The following is a 23,363-nucleotide window of genomic DNA, read 5'->3' on the forward strand; positions in this document are numbered from 1 at the left end:
ACCTGTCTTATCCTACTATTCCTATACTCACTAGTGTGTGGCACTGGGAGTCATCTGGAGTTTATTACCTTTTGAGGTCCTGCTTTTTAACTTCCTCCCTTTGAAAGGTCTTCGACTTGAAACGTTAACTCTGTTTCTTTCTCCACAAATGCTACCTGACTTGCTGAGTTTCTCCAGCGTTTTCTGTTTTTATTTCAGATTTCCAGCATCCGTAGTATTTTGTTTTTGAGACAGGTCGCACAAGCATTTTAATGTAGATAATTGAGTTAATGTATTTTGGGAGAACAAATAAGAAATCAGAATATGCACTCAATGAAAAGAAGATTGTGGATAAACAGAGACCTAGGGGTTCCAATACTTGAATTAGAATTGTAGAATCATAGGTTACAGCACGGAAGGTGGCCATTCGGCCCATCGAGTCCGCGCCGGCTCTATGCAAAGGCAATCCAGTTAATCCCACTCCCCCGCCCTTTCATCTGAAAGTGTGAGTGCATTAGGGATGGGCAATAAATGCTGGCCTAGCCAGCGACGCCCACATCCCATGAATGAATTAAAAAAAAGATAAAGCCATGAAAAAAGGCCAGTAGCATTTTGGGTTTTATAAATAGGGTATAGAGTACAGGAGTAAAGAGGTAATGATGACTTTATATAAAACACTGGTTGTTGTTGTCTTTGTACTATTCCCTTGGATAATAGTGAAGTAGTGAAAGGATTCGCAAGTTGATTAATAGTCTGTGACGTGAACGCTCCTTCCATGGCTGTAACCATCCGATAGGGGACTGTCTGGAGCGCCGGCCTCCCCTCGGCGGGACTGTCTGGAGCAGGGATCAAACCCTGCATCTTCGGACTCAGAGGTGGGAATGCTACCACTAAGCTAAAGGCTTGTATCAAAACATTGGTTAGTCCACATTTTAGCGTACAGTGTGCAGTTTTGGGTGCCACATTATAGAAAGAGTATTCAAGCCATTGACAGTGTTAGTGTAGATTCACCAGGATGATTCCACTAGAGCTGAGAAGGCTAAGGAGAGATTGCAAAGACATTTTTAAAATTAGGAAAAGCTTTGTTAGTGATTAGGGAAAAACTATTTTCTGTGGTTGGGGAGTCAGTGATGAGGGATCATCAAATTAAAAGTGTCACTGAGAGTATGAGGAGAAAGGTTAGGAGAAAATTCTTTAAACAGAGGGTTGTTGGAGCATGGAATGCTTTGTCATAAGAGGTGGCTGAGGCAGAGATCATTGCATCTTTTAAGGGGAAATTAGATAAATATTTGAAGTAGAGGAAGATACGGGGCTATGGGGAGAGGGCGGGGCAGTGAATTAGCAAAGAGTTGGCACAGACTCAATGGACCAAATAGCTTCCTTCTGAGCCTTGGACTCTGATGCAAGTCCATCTGTTTCCTCCATTCCTCACTTCTTTCTTCATCCTTGCAAGCCCCCCTCCTTCCGTGTATCTGTATGCATTCCCTATTGATAGAGCTATCACAGACTCCCACCCTCTCCCCAGCGATTAAAGGTAGGCCTGTCTGAGCTAACTTTTATTGACCTTGAATTATGTTTTTTTTAATGTTGCGGTGTTATCAGGGCGCTGTTTGAAATCCTGTTGCCGATCTGTTTCCACCGTTTAATAATAGAGGCACTTGGCTACACCCTGACAGGAACTAGAATTCACACAGAAACAATACTTAGGAAAGAGGAGTTGACAGAAATCGTTAGAAGTATTCTGGAATTTTTGTGTGTGGAGTGGGATCTAGGAGCGGGATCGCACCCTGGGGTCCACTGATGGGAGTGACATTGTAGACGTCGTTTTCTCCATATTATCGTTTGTTGCGACCTGGGATTGTTTCACTTTCTGTTCCCATGAATACAAACTAGTTTTGATATAATTCTTGCATTTACATAGTGCCTTAACACATCAGAACATCTCGGACAGCTTCACTTTTGAAGTGCAGTGACTGTTGTTACGTAGGTAAATGTGACAGCTGTTCTGTGACAGCCATATTCCATAAATGCTTATTTTGGTGGTGTGTTTTACATTTTTTTTTAAGTTTTGTTCACCACACAAGTGAAATTATGTTACGAGCTGATTCCCTTTATAATACTTGCAAGATGCCAAATTGGGATGGGTGGATCTGTGTATTTTACTATTTTTGTTGTTCCTGCTATCCTGGTTTCTTCCTCCAGACCTCTACCTTCTTGCATCCTTGTTCTGATTCTGCTCCTGATCCTTAAGAGTCAGAGGCAGCATGCACACGTGCTTCGGGAGCAGAGCTCTGAGTATATCGCAACTGGACAGAGATCAGAGGAAACAAAAAGTTGTGGGGGGGTGGTGGTTGGTGGTTGAAGAGGGCGGAAACAAATCGGCAATGTGTGGGACAGACGGAAAGAGAGCAAGATTGATCCAGACATGCTAATTGACCGATCCCGAGGGGCTTTGGAAACTCACAATCTAGCCCCTTTGTATGTAGTGATTCTGTGGTAGAACTGGAGTTCTATGAAAGCAGGCATTGCCTCAACGAACAAAATGTTTTCATTCTGCACGCATTCCCCCACTGACTCACTCCCATAAGACTCTCTTGTGCTGTCAGTAATGTAGCTGTTTCAGAGACTGTCACACAGAGGGTCCCTCACATTGCCCGTTGACTGGGGGGAATACTCTGTGCTATTTCTTCTAAGAAATCGCTATCTCTTTGACTATAAAAGAAGCATATGTTCGGTAAAATGGCCCCTCGAATTTTTAAATGGCGTGAGACAGTCTGCACTCAAAATGTTAAAGATTGTATATTGTAATCTTCCTTCATTCAGTGATAAATAAATTTTATTTTCCAGCTATATTGTTTTCAGCATCTTCCCGACGATTGCCGACATCATCATCGCCATTGTTTATTTCACCTCCAACTTCAATGCCTGGTTCGGACTCATTATCTTTGTTTGCATGGCTCTGTACTTAAGTAAGTGGTCCTAATCAATAAGTAAATTCTTCTTCGTACTATTGGAGAGTAAATTGTTGCCGACTTAGTGTTTAAATCCTCATGATAAGAAACATCATGCACTTTAAAACATGGACTGAGAGTGGCTAAATGGTTAATGATGCCTTTCCCAGCCAGGGGAAACTGCAACAGCTAAAAACCTGCAAAATCTTAACACTGCCTCTGCCTTAATGCAACACAACTGTGGGGACAGAATCAGACACTTACACCTGAAAAGGCCTGGTTCCTAATGGACACTGATCCATAGCCCATTACAGCAATAATTGGCACTAAATTGTTCGTCTGACTCAGTGAGACTGTGAGGGCATCTGCTGTAGAAAATGGAAATGTACATTAGTGAAGGATGATCTGCCCTTCCACATTTGGAGTTGAGGCATTTGTTGGGCAAAAACAGATTCAAGTTCCTTATGTAGGCCCAACATATGCTATAGCCACCCTGGGAGTGTTTGATGGGACAGTGTAGAGGGAGCCTTACTCTGTACCATCCACAGCATACACTGCAGCAACTCGCCAAGGCTTCTTCGACAGCATCTCTCAAACCCACAACCTCTACCACCTAGAAGGACAAGGGCAGCAGGCACATGGGAACAACACCACCTGCACGTTCCCCTCCAAGTCACACACCATCCCGATTTGGAAATATATCGCCGTTCCTTCATCGTCGCTGGGTCAAAATCCTGGAACTCCCTTCCTAACAGCACTGTGGGAGATCCTTCACCACATGGACTGCAGCGGTTCAAGAAGGCGGCTCACCACCACCTTCTCAAGGGCAATTAGGGATGGGCAATAAATGCCGGCCTCGCCAGCGACACCCACATCCCATGAACGAATAAAAAAAAACTCTCTATCTAACACGTGCTATACCTGGCCTGGGTGTGTTTGATGGGGACAGTGTAGATACTAAAAGAAGAGAGCTCTGCCCCTTTAAGACTTTGTAGATGGTAACACAGTTCTTGTCTCATTAGAGGGTCATGTGATGTTGATTTGATTTGTGTTCGACTGTCTGTCGGCAGCACAATGGAATCTCCGGCTTTTAAAGTGGTCTCATCTTACATCACTCAGTCATTCCTCAGAGCGAAAAAAATAAATGCTTTCTGCTGATAATTAAATCCTGTGTTCTTGGGAGAGAGTCTGCTCAGATGAAGCGCAAAGAGCAACCTCGAGGGCTTTTCCATGTAATCGAACATCACTCCCTTTGTTAGAAAGGCCGGCCATTTGTCTTTAATGTCTGAGATGGGGGAAACATGAAAGAGAACTATTTCACCTCTTATTGACAAAGAGCTGAAACCAGAGAATGTGTCTTGTTCCCGACAGTAGGTAATTGAGGGGGTTGTGCCCGGCCACGCTTTCCTGTGTTTGTAATGTCTGATATCAAAGGGCTGATTATCAGGAGTATCATTGCGAGGGCAGGAAGCTGACACTTTCATACGTCGTATATAGTAGCAAATGAGAACTGAATGAGTGAGTGCACGACTCAGCTTCTGTTTGCCGCAAGAATGTAGGAATTGCTAGATGGGAAAAGACAGAGGTCCATCTCGTTAGCCTTCCACCATCCTGGTAGTCCCACGTTACAACGATAATGGAGCTGCGGACGAATGACAGCAATCAATCTCAAAGAAATAAATAACTTGCAGCAAAAAAATACAGGAAAGGCGGGAAAGTGGAGTTGAGGTAAAAATCAGATCAGCCATGATCTCATTAAATGACGGGGCAGGCTCGAAGGGCCAAATGGCCTACTCTTGCTCCTTTCTCTTATGGCCTAAAACATTCCTCCTTGTCTTCCTCTGCCCCAACTCCTTCCAAATCACCGCCTGTGGCACTTACTTCCTCTCTCAGGCACACAGGGATTGCTCGATGAGAAAGGACTGAGATCCATCGAGTTCGCCTTCTACCATCCTGGTAGTCGCATGATACCACAACAATGGAGTTGTTCTCAGACAGCAAAGAAATGCGGTGTTACGTGCAGCACACTTTCTCAGTGGATTTCTAAAGATGTCTCTGCTTCAGTAGGCTGCCGTTTACTGCCACTGCGTGTATCTCACACTATCAACTCCACTCGCAAAAGAGAATAACCCAACCTCCATCTCTGTAACATCGCCCTTCTCCACTCCTGCCTCAGCCCATCTGCTGCTAAAACGCTCATCCGTTCTTTTGTTGCCTCCAGACTCGACTATTCAAATGCTCTCCTGGCCGGCCTCCCATCCTCCACCCCCCATAAACTTTAGCTCATCCAAAACTCTGCTGCCCGTATCCTATCCTGCACCAAGTCCAACTCACCTATCATCTCTATCCTGATAACCTACATTGGCTCAGTCTCCCAACACCTCCAATTTAAAATTCTTGTGTTTAAATCCTTTCATGGACAGAAAATCTTTCTTTTGATGGACAGAAGACCTTTTTCTCATTCCTACCATTGGTTTAATATTCTTTTGGTGATTTTTAAAATTTTACTTGGCATGTTGAAAGATAGCAATACTGATTAAAGAAGCACTTTTCCGCTTTTGGTACTCAGTATTAGCATTAAGCACTCCCAGAGTGGGTGAAAAGTAAAGCTGCTCCCACTCTACCCAACAATGTGCCTGAATCCTAATCTCAGAAGGGGCCTCCTAGTGCATTAATGGGATTTTTTTTTGATTTCTCACTCATCCTTGTGCCCAATTAGATTGCTGATTGAGCACCAAGTTTTAGGGTTGCCAATAGCCATGGTCTGAACACTAAGAATCCTGGACCCCAGGAAGACGAGTGCCCATTCTGAACATCTATGGTTTTCTCCTGTGCAGACCCTATAAGAGGAAAATGGGAATTGGACCTGTTGATGGCTGTGTTTGATCCCTACGTCTAAGATCTGATCCTGCTCTGTTTCCCATGGTTGGATTGGCTTCCTCCTATGCTTCGCTACTGGACAGAAATGAACTGATGCTGAGAGTTTTACCAGCCTTTCTAGTATCACAGGAACCTTCTTTATGCACCATTAGCATGACTCCCTCCTCCTAGTGCAGCACTGTAATGAATGTAGAGGGATTTCTGTGACTTGGAAGGCTGTGTGAGTTCTGCTTTCCATCACAGGAGCACCAAGATAAGTACCATTGAGGGAGGCCAGTCAGCCTGTCTCGCTCATCCTTCAATAGGAGCTGATGATCCCCCATTACCGTCTCCAACTGCCTCAAATAATTAGTGTTTGCCTCCACTGCTTTGCCCGGAGACCATTCTAGGAATTAATCAGTTTTCGTGTGAAGAAGTGTTTCCTGAAATTATCTCTCAATTTGCCTTTTACCCATGTCTCCTTGTCTTGATTTAACTTGAAATATTGCTCCAGATCAACCACTTATATAGCTCGGTAAGATTTCCTCTCATTTGCCTTCCTTTGAGAATAAAGAGTCCAATTTTTTTCAGCCTTTCCTCATAACTTATTCCTCTGAAGTTAGGGGACAAGCTCATAGCCCCCCTCTACACTGTAATTAATAGATTACGTGAATGGGCAAAACTGTGGCAAATGGATTTCTTTCAATGTAGGCAAATGTGAGGTCATCCACTTTGAACCTAAAAAGGAAAGATCAGAGTACTTTCTAAATGGTGAAAATCTCAAAACAGTGGAGGTCCAAAGAGATTTAGGGGTCCATGTACATAGATCATTAAAATGTCATGAACAGATGCAGAAAATAATCAAAAAGGGTAATGGAATGCTGGCCTTTATATCTAGAAGACTAGAATACAAGGGGGTAGAAGTTATGCTACAGCTATACAAAGCCCTGGTTAGACCACATCTGGAGTACTGTGTTCAGTTCTGGGCACCGCACCTTGGGAAGGATATATTGGCCTTTGAGGGAGTGCAGAGTAGATTTACTAGAATGATATCTGGACTCCAAGGGTTAAATTATGAGGCGAGATTACACAATCTAGGGTTGTATTCTCTGGAAGTTAGAAGATTAAGGGATGATTTGATCGATGTTTTCAAGATAATAAGGGGAACTGATAAGGTAGATAGAGAGAAACTATTTCCGCTGGTTGGGAAGTCTAGGACTAGGGGGTACAGCCTAAAAATTAGAGTCAGGACTTTCAGGGGTGAAGTTAGGAAACCCTTCTACACACAAAGGGTGGTAGAAGTTTGGAACTCTCTTCAAATGGCAGTTGATGTTCGCTCAATTGTTAATTTTAAATCTGAGATTGATAGATTTTTGTTAACCAAAGGTATTGAGGGATATGGGGCACGATTTTTACGTTGAAAAATGGGTGGATTGGGGGCAGGGCGGGGGGGGTGGGGGAACATTCAAAATCACAACCATTTCAGCTCCCAGGAGGCAGGTTGGTGATTAAAATCTTTCAAGGAGGCTCCGGGCCTCCATTTTTGTGTGCGTGGGAGAGCTTTTGACTCGCCCAACTCGGCTTCTACCTGGTTGCATGGGAAGTGGGAAGGAAAAAATAGAACAAGAAAGAAACAGTAAGAAAGTATCAGGGAATGAGTAACAAAGAAACCGAGAGAAAATACTGAAAGGGGCGAATGAGGAGACTTAAACCATGTACTGGACAAGCTCAGAAAAGGGACAGCCCAGTAATGCTTCTAACACTAGTGGTACAAGAACAGAGGATAGCCCGTTGATGCTCTTAATACTAGCGGTACTAGAACAGGAGACAGCCCAGTGATGCTTCTAACACTAGTGGTACAAGAACAGAGGATAGCCCGTTGATGCTCTTAATACTAGCGGTACTAGAACAGGAGACAGCCCAGTGATGCTTCTAACACTAGTGGTACAAGAACAGGGGACAGCCCAGTGATGCTTCTAACACTAGTGGTACTAGAACAGGGGACATCCTGAGGATGGTCTTAATACTAGGGATACTAGAACAGAGGACAGCCTGGTGATGCTCTTAATACTTGTTGTACTAGAACAGGGGACAGCCCAGTGATGCTCCTAATGGTAGTGGTACTAGTCATGATGTGGAGATGCCGGTGATGGACTGGGGTGGACAAATGTAAGGAGTCTTACAACACCAGGTTATAGTCCAACAGTTTTATTTGAAATCACACATCAAATTCAAATAAAACTGTTGTACTATAACCTGGTGTTGTAAGACTCCTTACATTAGTGGATGAGTGCAGCTCCAACAACACTCAAGAAGCTCGACAACATCCAAGATAAAGCAGCCCGCTTGATTGGCACCCCATCCACCACCCTAAACATTCACTCCCTTCACCACCGGCGCACTCTGGCTGCAGTGTATACCATCCACAGGATGCACTGCAGCAACTCGCCAAGGCTTCTTCGACAGCACCTCCCAAACCCGCGACCTCTCCCACCTAGAAGGACAAGAGCAGCAGGCACATGGGCACAACACCACCTGCACGTTCCCCTCCAAGTCACACACCATCCCGAATTGGAAATATATCGCCGTTCCTTCACCATCGCTGGGTCAAAATCCTGGAACTCCCTTCCTAACAGCACTGTGGGAAAACCGTCACCACACGGACTGCAGCGGTTCAAGAAGGCGGCTCACCACCACCTTCTCGAGGGCAATTAGGGATGGGCAATAAATGCTGGCCTCGCCAGCGACACCCACATCCCGTGAACGAATAAAAAAAAAAGGTACTAGGTCAGAGGACAATTTGGTGATGTTCTTAGTACTAGCGGTACTAGAACAGAGGGAAATCTGATGGTACTGCGCTGTTCTGCCATTCATACTGTGGAGTGCCTGACTCTTATCCTCTTGTTCATCACTGCATTTCTCAAAGATACAGTTTAGATAAGTAATGATTGTAGACCACAATTGACGTCCTTGCGATCTGGCTTCAAATGCAGCCCAAAATGGTGGGATAAAATTCTCCTTTCCCTGTGACGGTCACATGTGCTACATTAAGAAACTTTAATATTAGATGTGTGACATTTGCATACAAATGTCCACTTGAACTACACACCCAGCAATACAGTTATCGATTCTGCCCTTTCAAACTTGCCTGGGTAGAGCTTTTTAACTGTAGGGTGAACATTAGGATAGGGGAGGCTGAAGCGTGAGTAACTTGAAAGGATGAATTAAATGTAACGGCTTAAACTCCTTTCCATAGTGTTTCAGTACACTGTATAACAACACTGGGTCAGAGTCGCAGTCGGATTCCTTGTTGGGATGGGTCCACAGATTTACACTGAATGTTATGACCCGAGCTCCTGGCCCTGGGGTTTAAGTGAAGGCTATTGGCGTTGCTGAGTCTGTAGACCTAAGCAGTATCACTGTTTCATGCTGATTGCTGCTCTTCCTTTGGCCTGCAGCCATAACCATTGTGATAACTGAATGGAGAACAAAGTACAGGAGAGAAATGAACACCAGGGACAATGAAGCAAAATCCAAGGCCGTCGACTCCTTGCTCAACTTTGAGACGGTAATGCTGATTTGGCACGGTTGTTAATCTTCTGGTGTTGGACAGCCACTGGAGAGGAGTGGGAGATGTTGAAGGAATGCCGGGGGGGTGCGGGGTGGAGGGGGAGTGGAAGTAGGGCACACACTGGGGAAGGGCTGGTAGACAGGGGAAAGAAGTGCCAAGGGGTTGCTGGGGGTGATGGCTGGAGGTGGGGTTAGATGCCAAGTAGTTACTGGAAAAGGTGGGGGAGCATGGGGAGATGCAGGAGGTTATTTTTTCTAAAGTTCTGATTTTTGTTTTGTTTTGTTCTGGTTGGCGCCAAGTTTAGTCTTGGCTAATTCACTCCTGTCTGGTGGTAGTAGTGCTTGGCTTTCACCTCATTCACTGGGATAAAGTAAAAGAACGAAAGACTTGGATTTATATCACGCCTTTCATGACCTCAGGACGTCCCAAAGCACTTTACAGCCAATGAAGTACTTTTGAAGTGTAGTCACTGTTGTAATGTAGGGAAATGCGGCAGCCAATTTGGGCATAGCAAGATCCCACAAACAGCAATGAGATAACGACCAGATCATGAGTTAGTAATGTTGGTTGAGGGATACATATTGGCCAAGACTCAGGGAGAACTCCCCTGCTCTTCTTTGAAATGGTGCTATGGGAACTTTTACGTCAACCTGAGAGGGCAGACAGGGCCTCGGTTTAATGTCTCATCTGAAAGACGGCACCTCTGACAGTGCAGCGCTCCCTCAGTACTGCACTGGGAGTGCCAGCCTAGATTATGTGCTCAAGACTCGGGAATGGGACTTGAAACCACGACCTTCTGACTCAGAGGTGAGAGTATTACCCATTGAGCCACGGCTGAGATAGCAGTTGGCATAACACTGAGTCTTTGGGCAAACTGCTGATGTGGACTAATTCCTTCCAAACCCCAAGAGAGCGATGCCATTGATTCTTCTCCCATGTTACGGGATTTGATGATTTAATAAAAATATCCGAATGTAAAGATTGAGATGAACTCTGTCTTCTATTGTGGCTTTTGCTGCTTTAGTGAATCAGGGCCCTCCTAAATTACCTTTGATCTAATTACTGTTTTGGTGCTGGAAGGAAGTGAATTAGCGACATGTTTAACACAGCATAGCACTTTCTGCTCTGTTAGCCGCAGAACATGATGAGACGTAAAAGCTGCACCCGTGCTTTTAGGTCTCAAATTACAATCCTGTGCCTCGCAGCATTCTGGAAGGCCATCAAAGGTTTTAACATTTCCCACCTCTTCCTGATTCTTTCCTCTGAAACTTTCTGCTTTGCTACTGGGATCAAATGGACTTCAAAGCATATTTCAATTCAAAATGTTACTGATCAGGTAAAAAGGAATTATTTGCTTCCGTCTGGTATTCCATGGTTTGTAAGTGGCTCCCTGTCAACTCCTGCACATGTACAGTACAAAGTGAATGAAAAGGATCAATTCACTTCCAGTCAATGCTCTGAGGGACAGAAGTTGAATAAGCTTCCACGGGTTCCACACATCTGTGTGCCTTCTTATTATCCTTTCAGATGTTTCTTTGAGATCCTTTCTGTCCTGTTGGTTCAGGTGGACGTAGTAGATCCCATGGCACGAACTGAAGAATAGATTGGCAGCTTTGGCTCAATGGGCAGCACTCTCGTCTCTGAGTCAGAAGGTTGTGGGTTCATAATCCCACTCCAGCGACTTGAGCACATAATCCTGGTTGAGACACCCAGTGCAGTACTGAGCGAGGTGGTGCCGTCTTTCGGATGAGAGGTTAAACCGAGGCCCCATCTGCCCTCCCAGGTGGACAAAAAGATCCCACAGCCACTATTCGAAGAAGAGCAGGGGAATTCTCCCTGGCCAATATTTATCCCTCAACCAAAAACAATGAAACAGATTATTACATTGCTGTTTGTGGGACCTTGCTGTGCACAAATTGGTCACCACGTTCCCTACATTACAACAGTGACTACACTTCAAAAGTACTTCAATGGCTGTAAAACGCTTTGGGACATCCTGAGGTCATGAAAGGTGCTATATAAATGCAAGTATTTCTTTTCTCTCTCAAGGGGGTAATCCTGTGCTTCCAGTGGGGAGCTGAATTAAAAGTGGTACAGGACAAAGATGTAGCCCCAATTTTCATGATTGTGCTTCTGTCCGATGTAGTTCTCCCTAGGAGCGCAGAATCATCCCTCTAATATCCTGGCCAACATTTCCCCCCTCAACCAACACCACCAAATCAGATTAACTGGTCATTCAACTCATTGCTGTTTGTGTGCAAAAGTACATACCGCATTTGCCTACATTATAGTTGCTGTACTCCAAGAATAGTTCACTGTTTGAAGCACTTGGACACAGTGCAATAGTGGGATACGGTGCTATGTAGCTCCAAGCCGGTTTTTCTTCCCCACTGTGTATCCCCTTTCTCCACCTAGACACGTACACAGTGAAATTTTGGAATACAGTAAATTATTGTGTATGCAAAGCCTGTCTGGGAGGCAGTGCACCAATTGAAGATCCATCTGACTACTTCAGCCAAAGTGCATTTGAATCCATTTCTTTGCTGGCAAGGACCCAAGTGTCATGTTTCTCATTTGCGCATTACTGGCGTCACATAACTGACCTTGCCTTTCTTTCCCTTCAGGTGAAGTATTACAATGCTGAGGGTTACGAGGTGAACCGCTTCAATGATGCCATACTGAAGTATCAGGTAAGAGCGTCAGGAGAAGGACATCAGAATCTTGACAACTCTACAGAATAGTTCACCTGCTTTTATATAGAATCATAGAAAGGTTACAGCATGGAAGGAGGCCATTCGGCCCATCGAGTCCGCTCCGGCTCTATGCAAGAGCAATCCAGCTAGTCCTACATCCTCGCCCTTTCCCCGTAGCCCTGCAGATTTTTTCATTTCAAGTACTTATCCAGTTCCCTTTTGAAGGCCATGATTGAATCTGCCTCCACCGCCCCCTCAGTGCATTCCAGATCCTAACCACTCTCCATATAAAAAAAAGTTTTTCCTCACGTCACCTTTGGTTCTTTTGCCAATCACCTTAAATCTATGTCCTCTGGTTCTTGACCCTTCCGCAAATGGGAACAGTTTCTCTCTATCTACTCTGTCTAGACTCCATGATTTTGAACACTTCTATCAAATCTCCTCGCAACCGTCTCTATTCCCAGGAGAACAACCCCAGCATCTCCGTCTATCCACGTAACGAAAGCCCCTCATCCCTAGAATCATTTGAGGAAATCTCTTCCGCACCCTCTCTAAGGCCTTCACATCTTTCCTAAAGTGCGGTGCCCAGAACTGGACACAATACTCCAGTTCTGGCCGAACCAGTGTTTTATGAAGGTTCATCAAGACTTCCATACTTTTGTACTCTATGCCTCTATTTATTTTTTTTATTCGTTCATGGGATGTGGGCGTCGCTGGCGAGGCCAGCATTTATTGCCCATCCCTAATTGCCCTTGAGAAGGTGGTGGTGAGCCGCCTTCTTGTACCGCTGCAATCCATGTGGTGAAGGTTCTCCCACAATGCTGTTAGGAAGGGAGTTCCGGGATTTTGACCCAGCGGTGATGAAGGAACGGCGATATATTTCCAAGTCGGTATGGTGTCTGTGACTTGGAGGGGAACGTGCAGGTGGTGTTGTTCCCATGTGCTTGCTGCCCTTGTCCTAGGTGGTAGAGGTTGTGGGTTTGAGAGGTGCTGTCGAAGAAGCCTTGGCGAGTTGCTGCAGTGCATCCTGTGGATGGTACACACTGCAGCCATGGTGCACCGGTGGTGAAGGGAGTGAATGATTAGGGTGGTAGATGGGGTGCCAATCAAACGGGCTGCTTTGTCCTGGATGGTGTTGAGCTTCTTGAGTGTTGTTGGAGCTGCACTCATCCAGGCAAGCGGAGAGTATTCCATCACACTCCTGACTTGTGCCTTGTATAAAGCCCAGGATCCCGTATGCTTTTTTAACTGCTTTCTCAACCTGCCCTGCCACCTTCAACGATTTGTGCACATATACTCCCAGATCTCTGTTCCTGTACCCCTTTTAGAGTTGTGCCGTCTAGTTTATATTGCCTCTCCTCATTCTTCCTACCGAAATGTATTACTTCGCATTTTTCTGCATTAAATTTCATCTGCCACGTGCCCGCCCATGCCACCAGCCTGTCCATATCCTCTTGAAGTCTATCATTATGCTCCTCACTGTTTACTACCCTTCCAAGTTTTGTCATCTGCAAATTTTGAAATTGTGCCCTGTACACCCAAGTCCAAGTTATTAATACATATTAAGAAAAGCAGTGGTCCCAGCACCGACCACTGAGGAACACCACTGTACACCTCCCTCCAGTCCGAAAAACAATCGTTCACCACTACTCTCCGTTTCCTGTCACTTAGCCAGTTCTGTATTCATGTTGCTACTGCCCCCTTTATCCCATGGGCCGCAATTTTGATGGTAAGCCCATCATGTGACACTTTATTAAAAGCCTTTTGGAAGTCCATATACACCACATCAACTGCATTGCCCTCATCGACCCTCTCTGTTACCTCATCAAAAATCTCTATCAAATTAGTTAAACACGATTTGCCTTTAATAAATCCATGCTGGCATTCCCTAATCAATGCACACTTGTCCTAGTGACTGTTAATTCTGTCCTGGATTATCGTTTCTAAAAGTTTCCCCACCATTGAGGTTAAACTGACTGGCCTATAGTTGCTGGGTTTATCCTTACACCCTTTTTTTGAAGAAGGGTGTAACATTTGAAATTCTCCAGTACTCTAGCACCATCCCCATATCTTTGAAAGATTATGGCCAGTACCTCTGCAATTTCCACCCTTCTCTTAGCAACCTAGGATGCATCACATTGGGACCGGGTGACTTATCTACTTTAACTACAGCTAGCCTTTCTAGTTCCTCTTTATACATTTTTAGCCCATCCAGTATAGAATCATAGAAGTTTACAACATGGAAACAGGCCCTTCGGCCCAACATGTCCATGTCGCCCAGTTTATACCACTAAGCTAGTCCCAGTTGCCTGCACTTGGCCCATATCCCTCTATACCCATCTTACCCATGTAACTGTCCAAATGCTTTTTAAAAGACAAAATTGTACCTGCCTCTACTACTGCCTCTGGCAGCTCGTTCCAGACACTCACCACCCTTTGAGTGAAAAAATTGCCCCTCTGGACCCTTTTGTATCTCTCCCCTCTCACCTTGAATCTATGCCCCCTCGTTATAGACTCCCCTACCTTTGGGAAAAGATTTTGACTATCTACCTTATCTATGCCCCTCATTATTTTATAGGCTTCTATAAGATCACTCCTAAACCTCCAACTCTCCAGGGAAAAAAGTCATGTTTTCATGGGGATTCTCCTGATCTCCCACTGTAACTTCGGCGGTCATTCAGACTCAACTAAATCTTCCTTTATAGAGACTGTGGCAGTATCTTCTTCCCTGGTAAAGACAGATGCAAAGTACTCATTTGGTACCTCGCCCACCCCTTCTGCCTCCATGAGTAGATCTCCTTTATGGTCCCTAATCAGCCCCACCCCTCCTCTTACTACCCGTTTACTGTTTACATGCCTGTAGAAGACTTTTGGAGTTCCTTTTATGTTGGTCACCAGTCTATTCTCATACTCTATGCCCCTCTTATTTCCTTTTTCATTTCCCCTCTGAACTTTATATATTCTGCCTGGTTCTCACTTTTGTTATCAACCTGACATCTGTCATACGCCCTTTTTTTCCATTTCATCTTACTCTCTATCTCTTTTGTCATCCAGGAAGCTCTGGCTTCAGTTGCCCTATCTTTCTGTCTCGTGAGAATGTGCCTAGACTGTACCCAAACCATCTCCTCCTTAAAGGCCGCCCACTGTTCAATTACAGTTTTGCCTGCCAATCTTCGATTCCAGTTTACCCGAGCCAGATCTGTTCTCATCCCATTGAAATTGGCCCTCCTCCAATTGATATATCTCCACATCCGTGCCGCCGGCTCCCGACAGGCGGGTCTGCGCTGCCGCCGGCTCCCGACAGGCGGGTCTATGTTGCTCCTGGCTCCACCAAAGTAAACCTTGCCTGATTTACTACGGTTGGCTCTTCCCAACTGCAAGCCTTAGCAGACTGGCATATTTACTTTGATTGGCTCCATAATTCTATTCACCCCTAGGATCCGGGATCAAATCCTACCCTAACTGATGGTATGCAGTCTCCTCCATAAGGTATCAATGTGAAATGAGTTTGGGCGTCTCGATCTGCACGATGGGATCCAACACTAATGCAGACCAGTGTAAAAGCAGCTTTTGACAGGCAAGGATGTAAGAAAAACTCATCAAGTGCCAGACTGTTGTGAATTTGAGCGTTAGGTGGATTGATATCTTTGGCTCATTCACACTGGATCCTCGAGCTGGATCTGCTGCTCACACCTCTATTATTTCTGTTTAGATGGCAGAATGGAAAACGAGCGCCAGTCTAGCACTTCTAAACCAAGCACAGAACGTGATCATTGGCCTGGGGCTCCTCACAGGATCACTGCTCTGTGCCTACTTTGTCACAGAGAAAAAGTTTCAGGTAAGTGGCTCCTCGAACTCAGAGCCAGTGCTCAAAATCAGATAGAAGTTTTCATTTCCAGTAGAGGCTTCTTCTGTGTATTGTAGTCCCATCCTGTGCATTTTACACCCCATTTGTGTGCTTTTTTTTTTACTCGTTCATGGCATGTGGGGTCGCTGGTGAGGCCAGCGTTTATTGCCCATCCCTAATTGCCCTTGAGAAGGTGGTGGTGAGCCGCTGCCTTGAACCGCTGCAGTCCGTGTGGTGAAGGTTCTCCCACAGTGCTGTTAGGAAGGGAGTTCAGGATTTTGACCCAGCGACGGTGAAGGAACGGCGATATATTTCCAAGTCGGGATGGTGTGTGACTTGGAGGGGAACATGCAGGTGGTGTTATTCCCAAGTGCCTGCTGCTCTTGTCCTTCTAGGTGGTAGAGGTCGCGGGTTTGGGAGGTGCTGTCGAAGAAGCCTTGGCGAGTTGCTGCAGTGCATCCTGTGGATGGTACACACTGCAGCCAGAATGCGCCGGTGGTGAAGGGAGTGAATATTTAGGGTGGTGTATGGGGTGCCAGTCAAGCGGGCTGCTTTGTCCATGATGGTGTCGAGCTTCTTGAGTGTTGTTGGAGCTGCACTCATCCAGGCAAGTGAAGAGTATTCCATCACACTCCTGACTTGTGCCTTGTAGATGGTGGAAAGGCTTTGGGGAGTCAGGAGGTGAGTCACTCGCTGCAGAATACCCAGCTTCAGACCTGCTGTTGTAGCCACAGTATTTATATGGTTGGTCCAGTTAAGTTTCTGGTCATTGGTGACGCCCAGGATGTTGATGGGGGATTCGGCGATTGTAATGCCGTTGAATGTCAAGGGGAGGTGGTTAGACTCTCTCTTGTTGGAGATAGTCATTGCCTGGCACTTGTCTGGCGCGAATGTTACTTGCCACTTATGAGCCCAAGCCTGGATTTATCCAGGTCTTGCTGCATGCGGGCACGGACTGCTTCATTATCTGAGGGGTTGTGAATGGAATGAACACTGTGCAATCATCAGCGAACATCCCCATTTCTGACTTTATGATTGAGGAAAGGTCATTGATGAAGCAGCTGAAGATGGTTGGGCCCAGGACACTGCCCTGAGGAACTCCTGCAGCAATGTCCTGGGACTGAGATGATTGGCCTCCAACAACCACTACCATCTTCCTTTGTGCTAGGTATGACTCCAGCCACTGGAGAGTTTTCCCCCTGATTCCCATTGACTTCAATTTTATTAGGGCTCCTTGGTGCCACACTTGATCAAATGCTGCCTTGATGTCAAGGGCAGTCACTCTCACCTCACCTCTGCAATTCAGCTCTTTTGTCCATGTTTGGACCAAGGCTGTAATGAGGTCTGGAGCCGAGTGGTCCTGGCGGATCCCAAACTGAGCATCGGTGAGCAAGTTATTGGTGAGTGATTGCAGCTTGATAGCACTGTCGACGACACCTTCCATCACTTTGCTGATGATTGAGAGTAGACTGATGGGGCGGTAATTGGCCGGATTGGATTTGTCCTGCTTTTTGTGGACAGGACATACCTGGGCAATTTTCCACATTGTCAGTTAGGTGCCAGTGTTGTAGCTGTACTGGAACAGCTTGGCTAGAGGCGCAGCTAGTTCTGGAGCACAAGTCTTCAGCACTACAGCTGGGATGTTGTCGGGGCCCATAGCCTTTGCTGTATCCAGTGCACTCAGCCGTTTCTTGATATCATGTGGAGTGAATCGAATTGGCTGAAGACTGGCTTCTGTGATGGTGGGGATATTGGGAGGAGGCCGAGATGGATCATCCACTCTGTACTTCCGGCTGAAGATGGTTGCAAATGTCTCAGCCTTGTCTTTTGCACTCACGTGCTGGACTCCGCCATCATTGAGGATGGGGATGTTTGCAGAGCCTCCTCCTCCCGTTAGTTGTTTAATTGTCCACCACCATTCACGACTGGATGTGGCAGGTCTGCAGCGCTTTGATCTGATCCGTTGGTTGTGTGCTTTGCACCTTGTCCCATATATTTTACAATTAGTATACTGCAACTTTCGCCCGGTCCAGTGGACCCCCTGTGGATCACGTTATTGAAAATCTCTGAACTTTGAGTGTTGTAATTGAATGCCTGTCCTCATTTTTTTTCATAGGTTGGTGACTTTGTCCTGTTTGGGACTTACATTATTCAGCTTTACACTCCCCTCAACTGGTTTGGCACCTATTACAGGTTAGTGGCCTCTGATATTGCCGTGTGCTTCCTTCATTCTAACCCTCTCCGACAGCCCTCTGCTTCCTATGGAGTAATCCTTTCTTACTGTCGTGTGTTCCCTCACTGCAACCCTCTTTTACTGCCGTGTGTTCCTTCACTGTAACCCCCTTGTCCGGCCAAGGGAAACAACCTCTCAGCATCTACCCTGTCAAGGCCCCTCAGAATCTTATATGTTTCAATGAGATCACCTGTCATTCTTCTAAACTCCAGAGAGTTTAGGCCCATTCTACTCAACCTCACCTCATCGGACAACCCTCTCATCCCAGGAATCAATCTAGTGAACCTTCGCTGCACCGCCTCTAAGACAAGTATATCCTTCCTTAGATAAGGAGACCAGAACTGTATACAGTACTTCAGGTGAGGTCTCACTAAAGCCCTGTACAATTGTAGTACGACTTCCTTACTTTTATACTCCAACCCCCTTGCAATAAAGGCCAACATACCATTTGCCTTCCTAATTGCCTGCTGTACCTGCATGTTAACTTTTTGTATTTCTTGTTTCAGGACACCCAAGTCTCACTGAACACCAACATTTAATAGTTTCTCACCATTTAAAAAATATTCTAAAAGATTTTTCTATTCTTCCTACCAAAGTGAATAACCTCACATTGCCTTCAGGAGAGGAGGGCTGAAAACCAACTGTACCCCAGGGAGAGTCAGTGCATTCAGGAGAGGAAGGTGATAAACCAACTGTACCCCAGGGAGAGTCAGTGCTTTCAGGACTGTGGGGAACTTGAATCTTCATATAGACTGGACAGATCATATTGGCAAAAGTAGTCTGGAGGACGAGTTCGTGGAATGCATTCGAGACAGTTTCCTAGAACAACACGTCATGGAACCGACCAGGGAACAGGCTATTTTAGATATTGTTTTGTGTAATGAGACAGGGTTACTTAGTAATCTCACAGTAAAGGATCCCTGAGGAAGAGTGATCATAATATGATAGAATTTCACATTGCGTTTGAGAGTGACGTACTTAAGTCAGAAACTAGAGTCTTAAACTTAAATAAAGCCAATTACATAGGTATGAGGGGCGAGTTGGCTAAGATAGATTGGGAAATTAGATTAAAGGATATGACGGTAGATAAACAATGGCAAACGTTTAAAGAAATATTTCATAATTCTCAACAAATATACATTCTGTTGAAAAATAAAAACTCCACGGGAAAAGTGATTCATCAATGGCTAACTAAAGAAGTTGAGGATAGTATTAGATTAAAAGAAGAGGCCTATAATGTAGCGAAGAAGAGTAATAAGCCTGAGGATTTGGAGAGTTTTAGAAACCAGCAAAAGATGACCAAAAAATTGACAAAAAGGGAGAAAATAGAATATGAAAGTAAACTAACAAGAAATATAAAAACAGATTGTAAGAGATTCTACAAGTATGTAAAAAGGAAGAGAATAGCATAAGTAAACGTTGGTCTCTTAGAGGCTGAGACAGGAGAAATTATAATGGGGAATCAGGAAATGGCAGAGATGTTAAACAAGTATTTTGTATCTATCTTCACAGTAGAAGACTCAAAAAGCATACCAGAAATAGTGAGGAACTTAAAGTAATTAATATCAGTAGAGAAAAAGTACTGAGAAACTAATGGGACTAAAAGCCGATAAATCCCCTGGCCCTGATGACGTACATCCGAGGGTTCTAAAAGAGGTGGCTGCAGAGATAGTGGATGCATTGATTGTGACCTTCCAAAATTCCCTAGATTCTAGAACGGTCCCAGCGGATTGGAAGGTAGCAAATGTAACCCCGCTATTCAAGAAAAGAGGGAGAGAGAAAACGGGGAACTATACAGGCCAGTTAGCGTAATATCAGTCATCAGGAAAATGCTGGAATCCATTATTAAGGAAGTGGAAACAGGGCACTTAGAAAATCATAATATGATTAGGCAGAGTCAGCATGGTTTTATGAAGGGGAAATTGTGGTTTGACAAACTTATTTGTTTTTTGCGGATGTAACTAGCAGGGTAGATAAGGGGAACCAGTAGATGTAGTATATTTGGATTTTCAAAAGGCATTCGATAAGGTGCCACATAAAAGGTTGTTACGCAAGTTAAGGGCTCATGGGGTTGGGGGTAATATATTCGCATGGATTGAGGACAGAAAACAGAAAGTTGGAATAAACGGGTCATTCTCAGGTTGGCGGGCTGTAACTAGTGGGGTGCTGCAAGGATAGGTGTTTGAGCCCCAGCTATTTACAAACTATATTAATGACTTAGATGAAGGGACCGAGTGTAATGTATCCAAGTTTGCTCGCGATACAAAGCTAGGTGGGAAAGTAAGCTGTGAGGGGGACACAAAGAGTCTGCAAAGGGATGTAGACAGGTTAAGTGAGTGGGCAAGAGGTGGCAGATGAAATATAATGTGAGGAAATGTGAGATTATTCACTTTGGTAGGAAGAATAGAAAAACAAAATATTTTTAAATGGTGTGAAACTATTAAATGTTGGTGTTCAGAGAGATTTGGGTGTCCTCGTACAAGAAAAACACGAAGTTAGCATGCAAGCAATTAGGAAGGCAAATGGCATGTTGGCCTTTATTGCAAGGGGGTTGGAGTACAAGAGTAAGGAAGTCTTACTACAATTGTACAGGGCTTTGGTGAGACCACACCTGGAGTACGATGTACAGTTTTGGTCTCCTTATCTAAGGAAGGATATACTTGCTTTGGAGGCAGTGCAACAAAGGTTCACTTGATTGATTCCTGGGATGAGAGGATTGTCCTATGAGGAGAGATTGAGAAGAATGGGCCTATATTCTCTGGATTTTAGAAGAATGAGAGGTGATCTCATTGAAACGTTCTGAGGGGGCTTGACAGGGTAGATGCTGAGAGGTTGTTTCCCCTGGCTGGAGTGTCTAGAACTAGGGGGCGTAGTCTCAGGATAAGGGGTCAGCCATTTAAGACTGAAATGAGGAAGAAGTCTTCACTCAGAGGGTTGTGAATCTTTGGAATTCTCTACTCCAGAGGGCTGTGGATGCTGAGTCGTTGAGTATATTCAAGATTGAGATTAATAGATTTTTGGACTCTCGGGGACTCAAGGGATATGGGGATCGGGCAGGAAAGTGGAGTTGAGGCCGAAGTTCAGCCATGATCTGATTGAATGGTGGAGCAGGATTGAGAGGCCATTTGGCATACTCCTGCTCCTATTTCCTATGTTCTAGGAGAGGTGGATGAAAAACTACTGCACCCCAGCAATGCCATCTGGAGGGGAGGAGAGGGAACCCACCGACACTATTGGATCATGAGTCATTTTGAAAGTTTCTCACCTTTGATTTTTGGGATTTTTTAATTCCCTACATCACTGGAAGAAATGGGAATTGATATTTTTAATGCCATTTATGATTTTAGTTTATCTTGTGCCTGTCTCATTCTTCTCAGTAACAAAGCTTGGTCCGATTTTTCACCAAACTTCAAAAGAAGACACCTGCACTGACATCGCGCCTTATCACATCTTAAACATCGCAAAGTACTTCACATACGGTGACTATCTTTGAAGTGCGGTGTCAGTGGTTATATTGTCATCTGTTTGATTGAGAGAGGAATGTTGGCCAGGACACCAGCAGGACTCTCTGCTCTTCTTGAAATAGTACCTTGGGATCTTCAGCATCCTGCTGAACCGTGGGAAGGGGCAGGCAGTTTTATCGTCTCATGAAGGGCGGCCTTTCTAACAGTGTGACTCAAGGTAGTGTCAGCCTAGATTATGTGCTCAAGCGCCTGATATGGGGCTCAAACCCACAATCTCCTGAAGCTGAGCCAAGATAGCACATGATGAGTTTAGTTCCTTTTAAACCCACGTCTGCTAGGAAGTGCTTCTGTGTTCATTCATGTGTTCAAACCACAACATGTTGCCTCAGCAACTTAAGTGAAAATCTGAGATCGCTGTGGCCAAGTTGCGGTGTCCCCCACAGCAATGTAACAACATTAAACCTCAGTAAACCACCACACAATTACTATGTACAGGAAGGAGGCGAAGCTACTAAAGAAACATAAAGAACATTTTTATTCTGCTCTCATTTTATTTTGCACATGATCAAGATTTAGTGTGGGGGATGGTGTGCTGTTGTGGATGGTTTGTATACATGTCACTAACCCTTGCCCTTCACCTCTTGGTCCTCAATGTGTGATTGGAAGAGAGCACAGGCAGTGAAAAGCAAGGCACCGACAATCAACAGGCAAGGCTTTGAGGGATCAGCGGGAGGGCATCCTATTTGTGTAGAGCTGGCGCGTGCCTGATCCAATACTGGCGCAAAATCTGCCGCCCATTGCGGGGGGGGGGGGCCCAGTACCCCCCAAGCATCTGCCATTTGACCCTCTATGTAAGGGGGAACAACAGCAAGAAAAATACCTTATCTAGGAGGTCCAGGCTGCTCCTCTTGCACGAAAGTCCCTCCGCCCAATGGGGCCCACTTGCGGTTATCTGGGGGGCATTTTATCCCTTCTCTTTCCGGCTCCCAGGTTCCAGTAATACACCAGGTCTCTAAGAGCCGGGGAAGTGGCAATTCCCAGTGTAGGGAGTCCCTGCCGCCGGCTCAATCCTTTTGGTTCTGTCCCTTACAAGACTGACTGGAACCTCCCAGATTCAACTGGGACCCTCGATGCCTTATGGATTCACAGGCCCTGGTAACCCTACAATACCTCACCCAAGTGGCCATTAGGCTGTTTGACCGTGGCCGAGCCTAAAACCCGTCCTCACATGCAGGTACTGGATCCATCAAGTGACACCACATAGATCGTTGAGGCCAGTTGGAGCATCATTATCATAGAAAGTTATGGCACAGTAGGAGGCCATTCAGCCCATCGTGTCTGTGCCGGAACCATTACCACTTCCCAGTTTCCCGGACGTCCTAACGATTTTGTCGTAAGGATGTCTTTTTATTTTTTTTTGTCACTTTGCCGTCCGACAGACTGGCCTGATTGACAGGCTGGTCTCAGTCAAACAGGAGAGCAGCCAGGAAGAGGACGTGTTCAGGTAAGTCTTTGATTGTATGGATGGTGGAGGGCATGGGGCACCGGTGGGCAGGACTAGGGGTCTTCGCGGGTGTCTGGGATCGATTGGGGAGGGGGGTCGGAGATCGGTGGTGGGTCCACGATCGTTTGGTGGTGGGGGTGTTCCGCAATCATTGTGGGGAGGCTTGTTGGGCCTCGGGGAGGCACCTGCAGTTTCGGGCCTTCTTGCCTCCTCTCACGAGGCATGAAGTAGAAGGCCCGGGAATCCTAGCCCCCAGGGGTTG

The 23,363-nt window shown here is 45.4% G+C and overlaps 1 protein-coding gene across 3 annotated transcripts in view; it reads left to right on the plus strand.

Moving 5' to 3' along the window:
• The window catches only part of abcb6a (ATP binding cassette subfamily B member 6 (LAN blood group) a), a 183,288-nt gene that overhangs the window by 47,016 nt on the left and 112,909 nt on the right, over nucleotides 1-23,363 (plus strand). For all 3 annotated transcript variants that reach the window (XM_067986965.1, XM_067986966.1, XM_067986967.1), the window contains exons 7-11: nucleotides 2,827-2,948; nucleotides 9,248-9,357; nucleotides 11,985-12,050; nucleotides 15,766-15,891; nucleotides 18,017-18,093. In XM_067986965.1, coding sequence (XP_067843066.1) covers nucleotides 2,827-2,948; nucleotides 9,248-9,357; nucleotides 11,985-12,050; nucleotides 15,766-15,891; nucleotides 18,017-18,093 — 501 coding nt within the window. The remainder of the gene's footprint in view (nucleotides 1-2,826; nucleotides 2,949-9,247; nucleotides 9,358-11,984; nucleotides 12,051-15,765; nucleotides 15,892-18,016; nucleotides 18,094-23,363) is intronic.

Source organism: Heptranchias perlo, chromosome 7 (assembly GCF_035084215.1).
Source record: "Heptranchias perlo isolate sHepPer1 chromosome 7, sHepPer1.hap1, whole genome shotgun sequence".
Taxonomy (NCBI): domain Eukaryota; kingdom Metazoa; phylum Chordata; class Chondrichthyes; order Hexanchiformes; family Hexanchidae; genus Heptranchias; species Heptranchias perlo.